The sequence below is a fragment of the Colias philodice genome, chromosome 8 (genome assembly GCF_061535455.1).
Source record: "Colias philodice isolate Cphi_HAF_F1 chromosome 8, ilColPhil1 Martin Lab GWU primary, whole genome shotgun sequence".
Classification (NCBI taxonomy): domain Eukaryota; kingdom Metazoa; phylum Arthropoda; class Insecta; order Lepidoptera; family Pieridae; genus Colias; species Colias philodice.
This window is the reverse complement of record NC_143093.1, coordinates 7,473,412-7,485,525: the sequence shown is the minus strand read 5'-3', so window position 1 is coordinate 7,485,525 and position 12,114 is coordinate 7,473,412. Positions and strand designations below refer to the sequence as shown.

Genomic DNA, 12,114 nt, shown 5'->3' with positions numbered 1-12,114 from the left:
ATCCGACCACGTCAAACCAATATTAATAATAATTATGTCGGACCGACCGCTCTCTACACTTTCCGATTTGGTCGTGGTCGGATGGTTGGCACCAACCAAATCGGAGCGTCTGTAGATGCTTTAAATTGGCTCGACAATAGTTGTTATATTTTATGTCACATTGATTGATAATTGGCAAATAATTGGACCAAATTGACATAAGGCATTTTGATACAACAAGGATCAGTTAAAAAAACAAATGAGACAGCTATTGTGCAAAAATATTATATTTTCCTTTATGCTACATCATACTAGCTATTAAATAATATTTCATATCACTAACAGTCATACAACACTACTTAACATTACATTATCATCATTATGATACACATAAAAGGCACTCATCCTTGTTATAAATATTGTATTAAAAGCATTGTATCTTACATTTTTCATTCATTCTTGAATATTGATAGGTATTATTTGATTTATTTAAACTGGAATATTACAACACAAACCATACTTTTCAATAAAATATACAAATAAACATAATAGTATAATGAATGTAATGTAAGGCACCTGAAGCACATATACTTTTTCTTCTCATGCTAATTCTTTTAACATAATATTGCTGGTCTGCTTTGTACTGAACAATAAACATTTATTTACAAGATATAATACAACTAAATATATAGAAATGTATAAATTATTTATGGAAATCTTAAAATCACGGCTAATATTTTAGATGGTCTATATCCTTTTATTGCCAGGGTAACATACGGACATCACAAATACTCATATTTTCATAATATACTTAAAATAAATGAAATTGAAGTATATAATAAAACAGAATTAATTAATTTCATTAGCTTTTCAAAAAAAATGTGTGCGTGTACTAGTGTACACAAGTAAGAAGTGAAACTTCTTTATGACCTTATTTTTCAAAAAATAATTTACTATATATGCAACTTTACAGAAATACGTCAATCACGCGTGGTAGGGATAAAAACAAGATGGCGCGTAACGGAAAAATGTTACACTAAATTTTTTTCCAACCCCGATAAAGAAGTTTCACTTCAATAAAAAAACGCGTGTAGGTAAACTGCGTTATAGTATATGATTTAATATTTGAGTAATAGTACTTTATATTTATTAACTAAATTCAAGACCAGGCGTAATTGATTCGACGTACATATAATTCTATTTTTACTATGCATTGAGATAATAACTATAATGCTAGATTACTTTAACATTAGTTAGAATTATTATGTTGAACTTTAACTATGAATATGCGGATATTTTTGTGTTAATTCGGTTAACTATCCATAAATAACACCTAAATCATATCTTAAAATTAAGGGGAAAATTCGAATCTTATAACTATGTCAATTGTATGTAATTATGTATACTTATTTGAGCATGTGTAAAATATTATAAATTGTGCAAGAATATACCATTTCATGTTTTATGTGTTGGATATAAAGGAGCCAATAAAATTTCTCATGCAAAAATTGCAAATAATTAATCCAATACTACATCCTCATTGACTCATCATATAAAATATAATATGGTTAGAGTATTCTAAGCCTGATTTTATGTACAATTTTTATGTCACTAATTGGAAGAGCTCAAATACTTTTGCTATCATTAAAAATCGGTTAAAAATTCGGCTACATTTTAAAAACAGTAAATATTAAATAATAACATAATAATTAAACATACATATTTGTACCGTCACAGAAACATTATCATCACAAAAGTAGATAATTCCAATTTGAGAACACAATATTTCCATTAATTTGTAAAAATTTCTGTCATGTTTCAACAATCCCTAACCTGTCAGTCTCACGAATATAAAAAAAAAATTCATTGCGCGCGTAAATATTTATAAATATAAGATAACTTCGTATATCATATCTATATCATTCAACGGCAAACCCGGCGGTTTCGAGAACGGCCTGTTTCAGTTTATCGTGTAGTTTTTCTTTAGTGGGATAGGGCGGAAGATCGAGACGGTTAAAGCACGTGTGCGCTTTGGGCAGTGAGTCTGGCGAGGCGTCCGCAACCAGGTGCAGTGTGAACAGTCGAGGAGCTGCCGCGCCCGTAGAGCCTTGCAGCGCTCTGAACCCAGCGAGCGGCACGCGCCGGGACCCGGTAACAAACTGCAGTAGTCTCGCGCGCATCTCCGCGTCAAACTCTTCGACGATCTCCCAGAACCAGTTGACGATCGGCGCATCCGGGTTCACGTGTTTGAGGCGCGTGTGTCGCTTCCAGTCGGCCGGGTCGAGGTCGGCGCGCCCGGCCAGCAGCGGCTGCAGGTCTCTCGGCGACAGCGGCCTGAGTAACTGGGGCGGAATGATGTCGGCTAAACCTCTTTGCAACGCTAGCCACTGCCGCTCCGCGCCCCGTGTGAAGCGGTGCGCGACGTACAGACGCACGTAGTCCCGTTTGTTGTTATCCGTGACCGTTTCGTTCGTGCCGCCCGGCCTCAGTTCAACGCTGCGGACTGCTCCAAACGAAGAACATTCTACAGCAAACGTTGTGTCGATTACACCGGCTATGCTGTTTTCTCTGAAAGCGCAAAATATTTTCTAGTTAGATATGCGATGAACTTTTTTATAAAAAATACTATAGACTATAGAGCTTTTTAGTAATACATTTTTTTTACTATATTTTGTTTTATTTTATAATTAAATGTTAAAAAAATAACAGATTCATTGTTTAAACTCACAACATCCAAGAAAGCGAGCGGTGTAATTCCGGGTCGACGTCTCGAATATCCCTCAATGTAATGGGTCGTCCTAACAGCTGTTTATAAAATGGCGCGGTAAAGGCGGCGTCTAACTGGTGCCCGTGGAATAACGCCACGCCTAGAATACGACCCGCAAAATGGAAGTATGACAAGTGCTCTGGGTTCACCTGGAAATTGATACAAATTAAGAATATTATAGACACAATAGGCATTATTTAACTTTAAATAGTCAGGTTCAAATTCTACAGATTTTTTATAATAATATAAATCACATTGAGTGTATTTAGAACCACAGATACTAAACATCTATAATAAAACTATAAGATCTAGACAAAAAAACGTTAATGATATCCTAACATACCCCAGAATCAGCATTAATCTGCAGCGCATATCGGTCATCACCCGCATTGGCGTATTGAAACAAGCCATACTGCGGGTTGAACAGTTCCCGTCCCAATAGATGCAGCCATTCCCTCGCAACCCCTCCATAGTCCAACCCCTCCTCCCCTCGGAACTTGACGAGCAATCGCTTTCGTAACTCCTTGCCGCGCAGTTTCATCACGAGACGGTACGATTCTTCTAGTACTTCGTTACGTGAAACCTGACAAAAACAATGTAATAACTTAAATAGGTAACAACATATATTTACATACAAAAAACTTCAGTTCTGAATCAAATTTAGACTTGGAAAATCAATAAGAATGACAAAAGTTATTTATGTGTGGATAAAATTTTGTTGAAACTTAATTTTATTACATGAATTAAGAAACCAAATAATTAAATTTCTCCAGATATTATATCACACAACTATAGAACAACTGTCTTCACCGCTTCACTATAATTAAGCACATTTTCAATTTTCAATACATTATGACTTTGTAAATGGTTGGAACATTGAAAGTTAATATTTAAGGGCCGATTTTTCAATACTTGGATAAAACTTATCCGTCCAATAAAGTATTACACGATACTATTAAAATGTCACGTAAACTGTCAAATACGGGCAATTAGGATACGTTTTTAAAATGGTAGTTTTAAACATTATTCGATGAATAAGTTTTAACCATAGAAATCTAAATAACAAGACACTAGAAGTCGTAAGCGTGCGTGACCTTGTCGCCACTCAGGTGATTTGCACATCACCAGTGCATTCGTCACTGTTCAGTTGCTCTGGAGACGTATGAGTGTATACATGGTGTGTTTCAGCAATTCCCATTGCGGAAATTCTTCCACAAGTTGTAATTATACTTATAAAGGAATAATATTTCATCGGAAAATATTTTTTTTTAGAAATAATGCCGTTTTTCCTTAAAATTATAGAATATTTACAAGTATTACGAGTGTCACCATAGTAATCGAAATAACAATGAATGACACAGTCGACCATTCTTATTATCACGTTTGTTCGTATTGGAGCAAAAAGTCTCATATACTTAGGGATGTTATTCTAAAATAAACCGTAAATTCGTGCGTTAGGATACATATTCAAAAGCTTAATTTAATAGATAAGTTAGTTTTCACTAAAATCAAGCTGTCCAATAAAAGGCATAGTTTACTTGTGTGTACTGTTTAGCTTTCGGTTTGAATGTGTTGATTTTGGCGACAGCGGTTTTCATACGAATTATGACATTACAGCACTTCTATGTGTCTTGTTATTTAGATTTCTATGGTTTTAACCAAGGATTGAAAAATGGGCCCTAAGTAGAAATTCCTGATTTCTAAAATTATTAGAGAAAAAAAATTCACCTCAATTCGACAGTGTCCAGTCTGCGGCTGCAACGCTTGCAGCTCGGCTCGCAGCACTCTCGCCTTGGCGGCGAGGTCCCGCTTGTATTTCGGTAGAGCGTCCGCGTCCACCGGCTCGATAGCAGGCGTGGCCGGTGCGGTTGGCGCGTTGGGGGGTTGGTTCGTTTCTAGAGGCGGTGTCTGTCAATATTAAATAATGTTTAAGTTATTTGGATTTAGTTTATATATTAATGCACTGTATATACATCGGAAATAATGTAAGTCATTGAAATGTGTGGTGCCGTTTTTGCCGTCAGCGAAGTTTGATCTCAAGCTAAACCTTGCGCATATCTAACAACATGCTGGGGACTGTATTTGTTTTCAAATTCAAATTCAAATTATTTATTGTGAGTCACAGGTATTATGGGTTATTCTTATTACATTGTATGAGGTGATCCGCTGTGATCTGCCATGTGGCATACAATTCTTAAAAATGTTTTACAATTAAACCGATTTATACATTTATACCATTATTATTATATTAGAAAATTTAAATTATTATTATGAAAAATTTTGTTACTAACCAGTCGGGCGGAAAGCGCGAGGCGGGGGTCAGTGAACTGCGTGGTGCGATTGTTGTGATCCACAAAGTACGGGCGGCCAGAGGGCGCGTGCCGCATCTCCCAGCCGGGCGGCAGCGGGCCGGCGGCCGCGGCGCAGTGGCGCAGGTGCTGCGGCACGCGCGGGTCGTGCCACGTCGACGCGCCCGTCATACTGTTGTAGAAGTACACCTGCCCCTGCGCTGTGGTGCGCATCTCTGGAATATGGACGGTTCATATTTAAGCCGCTAATGATATATGCTGGTAAAATTTGTTTCAATTTCTTTTTAGTATATATGTTTACTTAAAACTCAATTCCTATGATAATTAGTAATTACCTCTTACATACTCAGATTTTTTTTTTATTGTCACTCATGTAGCAAATAATCACTGCCCATGATTATTTGCTACATGAAGAACATATTGAATTTTTACCAGCTTTTAGGTGGGTCATATACTGATACATACTTTAATTATTAATAAATTGAATATTAGTGTCCAACATGAATAACTTTGTAGCAGTTGTTATGTAGACTATGACAGTATAAATATGATATCAAATAAAATTAATAATAACTCCAAAATTTATTTTAATAAACGTAATTTTTTGTTATTCATTTAATTAAAATAAATAACCAAATAGCTCACCATAACCAGGTGGTAGATCAGTCGCCGCTACGGGTGCAGGCGCAGGGCTGGCGGCGGCGGGCGGTGACGAAGGCGGTGCCACCGCACGTGACCGCACCGCTGTTTGCGGCTGCGGTTCAGGGCTGTACAGAAAACATTATATTTAATATTTTCTAGTGGTTTTTTTTTATTGGTAATAGGGAAGCGCTTGACCACAATCTCGCCTGATGTTAAGACGATACACAAAAAAAAATCCACTGCTTGGCGGGCGGAGTCTAATAGCTCGCTATCGCGAACGCCGGTGTGCGCGAAGTCATTCTTGCAAACTCGCCGCGCTGCCGCTGGCCGACTCGGGACAAACATGTATGGAGTCGTCATACAGTTATAATATTGTTATACATTTATTCAATTGTTGATTTATTGGTTTTATTTTCTTGCTTATAAACAAATAATCTTCTTTCCAACAACTACTTAGACATTATTAATAATTATTATTATTTCGTAATGTTTACTTTATTACAAAATAATACAGGTTATAAATAATCTTTAAAATAACAAAAAATATTGTTACTCTGAAAAAATGAAATGGTACTCAATAACGCGGACTACTGAATTGATTTAGATAGAATTTGATGCTGACGTAGATATTACATCATGCCCAGAAATGAAAGGTACTATTTCTGAAAGAAGTTATAAACCCTAATTCTTCTCAGTCAAAGTCAAGAGTGGAAGATATCACTAATACAGTAAAACTGATGCGAAACTTTGGATGTTAATTTGTATATTTTTTTGTTAGTTGTTACTTAATCACGTCAAGACTACATTACCAATTTTGATAAAATATAGCTAATTGCCTGGATTTACACATAGGATACTTTTTATCCGAACTGAACACTTCTGTGGGATAAAACAGGATTCACGATATAACCTAATTCCACGCGGGCAAAGCCGCGGTCGGAATGATATTTTTTTAAATAAAAAAATTGTTTAAAAAAAAACACAAAATATATTGACGCATGTATTTATTTTTTGCACTCTATTATAATTGTAATTATTCATTACAAATAATCAAAATAAAATAGCCAGAACAAAGTTAGGCCCTGGTAGGGTAGGTAGGCAGGTACAGCAATGTGAGACGAACACTGGCTTATTTATACCAATAATAATGTATTATAAACATTAAATTAAGTTTACTTTCTAACAACAAAAATACATAATATTAGCTAATGTGAAAGCGAATCAACCAATCATCCCACAAAAATGAAATGTGCACACAAATATTCATCCAAATCGGTTCATGTCATTAGGAGGAGTGACTGCAGCGCCATCTTCCGGGCCCAATTGTGTTTCCAGATCACCCAGGAACTCAATTTAATATACTTACACAAAATTTTTCGAAATGAAAACTCACATTACTATGTAAATATGAATATAAACCTGTTTTATTACTAAGCAATTTCCCGCACAGGTGTAGTAAGTATAAATGAAATAAATATCAACATCAAATTCTTTATACAACATACTTATCTACCACCTTCTAAGAAATGTAATTCTTGAAATTATTTCGTATTTTTTTTAAATATAATACTACTCCAATGAGCTCCTGTTCCATATTATGTCCGCCATACTTCCACTAAGTTCACCATGATTTTTTATTTCTTTGCACTTTGTTGCTTTTTGCTAAAAATGGAATCATGCGATAAAACCAGTAGAACGTTGATAACATACATTTTTGACTGAATAAAGGTACTTACGAAGGAGTGGGTTCACATTGTGAACAATCAGTGGGTTTATTTTCCTTCTGGATTCCGGATTTCTGAAAAGATTATCTATGCTATATATGAAAAAATCTTACACATTCGTTATGTACTTAAAACAGGGGTACATATCAAACATCGTCTATAATACAATTATCATCAAATTTAAAATAAAACCAACTTACTTCATTAATTTGTTCCAATTGTAAGCATTCTTTTTCCTCCAACCTTTATGTTTCTTCTTCTTATTTTCTTTATTGTCCCCATTTGTCTCATTTTGTCTTATCGTGTTGTCACCCTTTTTTACGATTGCGCGAGCGACACAAGTTCCCCGTGTGACGGCCGTAGCGGGAATGACTCGTGCAGCGATCGGGGTAGGAAGGTACAGGGCGGCTCTCGCTATATTGGCTGGTCGCGCGCTAATTTCAAGTATTTCTTGTTTATTTCAAAACCATCGCATATTTCAAAATTCTAAATCGGTAGACGTATAGGTTGTATATTTTATAGTTAATATCCAAAAAGTCGTAACTTTACGTTTGTTATTTTGAAGATGCCAGAGATTATAAAAAAATAACAATGAGAACTTTGTATTTTTTTTTCTATCGAGAAAATATCATGGAATCATGTTTCTAAAACGGTAGACGTATTGTGTTACTATTGAACTTTCTTGTCAAGAATTTTCATCACGACAACTTTAATAATATAAAAATTACGAAGGTTTAAAAAGGGCCGTAAATGTTAGAAAAATTAATTCATCACCTTAAGCTGAGATGTGGTCTAAGATGGAACGCGCTTCTCTAAAAGGTACCTGTTCACTCTACGCTTGAAAACCCCCATATTGTACTCGTCGGGGAACACAGACTCAGGAAGCATGATGATGATGATTATTATACATTTATAAATTAAAGATTTTTAACGGATTTTAAACGTAACTTTGCAGCCAGCGTGGTCAGTCTCCCCGTGAATGCAAAGTGCGCAAAACGTCGGGGATATACTAAAAAGAATAAATCGCGTTTAAAATCCGTTATAAATCTTTAATTTCTAAACATGATCTTTTATTGTTAACCTTGCTTATTAAAAATCATTCAACGTTACCTACAATGCCATAATCAAAATACTATAGTCCCAAAGTAACCTTGCATTATGGTAATTAGACAATTAAAATACAACTCACATCTTTTTCTAATATTCATATTGTATATTATTACATTGAAGATTAAACATATACCAGATACAAACTCACAAACCATTAAACATTACTACTATACAACATATTATTTATTTTAAAGAAAAATAGGCACTTTAAACTATCACATGACACATCACACAATATTAGATTTCTATTTATAATTGCACTTACATCATAAAGTTTGTCATTTTTATTCTAACAATAGCCACGCATGAAGATAATGTACAGTAAAATATGAATTCAATTATTATTAAGCATCATTTTAATTGGAATAAACACTAAATTTTTCTAATTTAATGTTCTGTTATGAATTGTACTGTTAATAAATGTAATATTATTGCAATACTTGGATTTTTAACTTCCTTTAATAAACTCACCACAAAGATATGGAATTTCCATGGCTAACATCGGTCTCAGATATTGGAGATGCCGGTGACACAGGTGTGGAAGGCGTGGCTGGTGACGAGGGGCTCACAGGAGCGGGTGACGGAGATGCGGGGGGTGGGGAGGGCTGCGGGCTCGTTGTGGGCTCTGGACTCGGCCGCTCCCATTGTGTGCGACGGAGCGCGTGGTTTACGTAATATGGCCTGAAATTATATTCTCTTTATTTGAAAATGTTGTCTTTGTTTTATATTAAAATGTGGTAAATTGGTTTATTTTAAAATTTAAGCTAGATAAAGACAGTAAAGTTATCTATTATTTTCAAGAATAGTGATATATTATGTTAATAATGTTGTGTGATTAAAAATAAACAAATATACAAGAAGAGCACAATAGGTGGTCCCATTTAATAGTTTTCTATGAATTATGATTACGAAATATCCTCGAATAAAATCATATTTATTTTTCCCACTGATTACATAATAATTGTCTTGGAAACGGGAAGTTAAATCAAGTTTTAGAATATCATGATTCATCTAAATACCTAAAAAGAAACTTAGTAAAGACACAAATTAAAATAAAATTACTTCAAACAATTGACCTTGATCATTCAAGTCTTCCTGTCTACATAGATACAACAACAATATAACATTGCTCTGTTATTTTATATGAAAATGGAGGTGTTTAAATAATTGCATTTTATAACACTAAAAACATTGACATAGTTTTTGCTTATCTAAGTTTGATAAGAATTGGCAAGTTTGACATTATCTTGAAATGTAACGCACAATGTTAGTATTGCAGTCTTTAATGAATTTCCAAGGAAAAGCACTTGAACTGTACAATTTAAAGCATACAATTTTCCATTGAAATCTAAATCTTAAAATTAAAGTAATCAAATACATTGTATTAAGAAAATGGTACTTATTTTAATTTTTATATTAGTTTTTAATTGTGTAACTTAATAATCAAGGTTAATAGATCGTTATATACTGACTAGCCGCTCCGCGCGGTTTCACCCCCGTGGCTCCTCTCCTGTTGGTCGTAGCGTGATGATATATAGCCTATAGCCTTCCTTGATAAATGAGCTATCTAACACCGAAAGAATTTTTCAAATCGGACCAGTAGTTCTCGAGATTAGCATGTTCAAACAAACAAACAAACTCTTCAGCTTTATAATATTAGTATAGATATACAATAACCAACAAATAAATTAAGGATTCTCACCTCCCGCTAGATGTAAACCTTTCCTCCCAGTGCTGTGGCAATGGTAAACTTGTGCCGTTACTAACTGGGGGCTCCCTTGGTGCCCTCACTTCCCCTGCTGGCCCCACAACAGCCAAAGGCGAACCCTCACCCGCGGCTGATGCAGGTTCACCCCTCGCTCCGTCCCTCGATAATAATGATACAATCACTTGTCCTTTCACCCCACATGCTTCTCCTGAATTATCTTCACAGAGTTCTAGGCATTGATCTAAATTTAGAGAAATGTTGTAATTAGTAGAAATGTTATAACAGGATTCAGTTATCAAAATAGCCAAATCAAATAGGGAAAAAGTAAATGTAGGTCAAGATTTATAGATATCTATCATCTGAATGGAATTATACTTACATCCTGTATCTTTTAATTTGTGCACAGTGGACGATTGAATACGAACACAACCTAAGAAACCGGAACCTTGTCTCTTGTGAACTTTTCTTTGATTCCATATGCTTAAAAACAAAATATATTACAATGATAAAACTAAATTCTTTTATTTTAGTAAGGATTAACCATAAGAGGAAAAAGAATGACTAAGAAAACATCAGGGTTCATATTTTGACTTAATGAAGTGTATTTAATGGTTTTTCCTCCTAATTAAATTATAAGACTAAAGATATTTATAAAAAATAAATTATACAGTCCAGGTATAACAAACTACATATTATCACCATAGCTTAATTTAACAGTATTTTTTTAATTCTAAGATGTTTTCAACTATTGACATTTGTATTGCACAATATAAATATTAGAAGGATCAATAAATGATAAAACAAGTAATATTTAAACACCATAACACAACAAGAGGTAAATAAAACTAAAAACTAACCTGATAGTAATGCCATCTCCTTTAGTTAAATACAAGTCATAATGAGTATTCCATTTTGGATCTAATGTTGCTTTTACTGCATTTGTAGAATATACTTGGCCACTTCCATCTACGGATATTTTGGCGAATGGATCTGGCAGGCCTAAATAGGAATATTAAATTTGAATAGCTGAATAATATTAATAAAACAGATTGGGTTATAGCTTTTAGCTAAGTGACTGCAATTGTTTTTAGTGATTCCAAACTGCATGTATATGAGTAGGTACCTACTACCTACTAATATTTTAATTTTTAGCAAAAAGTGCATTTATGTCAATGCATGCAATGACATAAATGCACTAGTACAGTACAAGGAACAATCATTTATTAAATTCTGAAAACTTCAAATATCGGGAACTTATTAAAATTTTTATTTTTTTCGCAATATCCGCGAAATATTTATATTCTTCATTATTCATTGCCTTCCGTGTGAGTTGCTCAATATTCATGTTACATACGATACATGATGGATTATAATTATTGTAAATATTTACTTACGGAATAAATCTCTCCGTACTAGGTTTCTGGCACACAGAACTAAAAAATAAAATAATATTTAGATAAATTAAACTGAAAATAACAATGTTTGAATCGAGTTTGGGGAATACCTAAGTGAAAGGTACAAAACTTACTTGTAAGTCGAATTTTTTGCGCACCATATTTGCGATTCGACACTGGAGTTGACATTATGTTATATTTTTATGCAATCATTCCAACGACCTTTATTGTTTACTTCAAAATATATTCAATTTCGTCTTCAATTCTTTAACTTACAGCCACCATTTTTAATTTTATAATTCATTCGAAGTTTGAACCACAGAGCAAGTAATATAGTAAGAGACGGCACTCAGTACTTCGATTTCGAGCTCACGCACACATATGCATGTATTACTTAGGTCAAATCTTATATACCAACCTATGAAAAGTTTACGTCAAACATGACCCACATTGCTGCCAACATTTAAAAGTTGTCGTTGCT

General features: G+C 34.3%; 1 protein-coding gene and 1 long non-coding RNA gene across 2 annotated transcripts; both read right to left on the bottom strand.

Annotated features, from left to right (window-relative positions):
• Positions 1-248: 248 nt before the first annotated feature.
• On the bottom strand, positions 249-11,944 carry Smurf (SMAD specific E3 ubiquitin protein ligase). Its single transcript, XM_089698268.1, has 12 exons — positions 11,768-11,944; positions 11,634-11,672; positions 11,097-11,238; positions 10,619-10,719; positions 10,234-10,480; positions 9,003-9,212; positions 5,701-5,822; positions 5,038-5,270; positions 4,475-4,654; positions 3,090-3,329; positions 2,708-2,895; positions 249-2,547 (listed from the first exon to the last, which is right to left on the bottom strand). Exons 1-12 carry the CDS (start codon positions 11,820-11,822, stop codon positions 1,899-1,901), a joined length of 2,406 nt encoding a protein of 801 aa, XP_089554394.1. The 5' UTR covers positions 11,823-11,944; the 3' UTR covers positions 249-1,898.
• Positions 6,257-8,196, bottom strand: LOC149486640 (uncharacterized). The gene is made up of 3 exons (XR_016315969.1): positions 7,622-8,196; positions 7,434-7,495; positions 6,257-7,359 (listed from the first exon to the last, which is right to left on the bottom strand). It is a non-coding gene; the product is annotated as an uncharacterized LOC149486640 (long non-coding RNA).
• Positions 11,945-12,114: the final 170 nt, after the last annotated feature.

What these genes read in the sequence shown, in the direction of transcription:
- Smurf (XM_089698268.1), bottom strand. Translation starts at nt 11,822, where the DNA reads ATGTCAACTCCAGTGTCGAATCGCAAATATGGTGCGCAAAAAATTCGA. An exon ending in AGTACGGAGAGATTTATTCC is followed by an intron (nt 11,239 to 11,633) that starts GTAAGTAAATAT and finishes ATTCCTATTTAG; the next exon opens with GCCTGCCAGATCCATTCGCC. An exon ending in CAAATTAAAAGATACAGGAT is followed by an intron (nt 10,481 to 10,618) that starts GTAAGTATAATT and finishes CTCTAAATTTAG; the next exon opens with ATCAATGCCTAGAACTCTGT.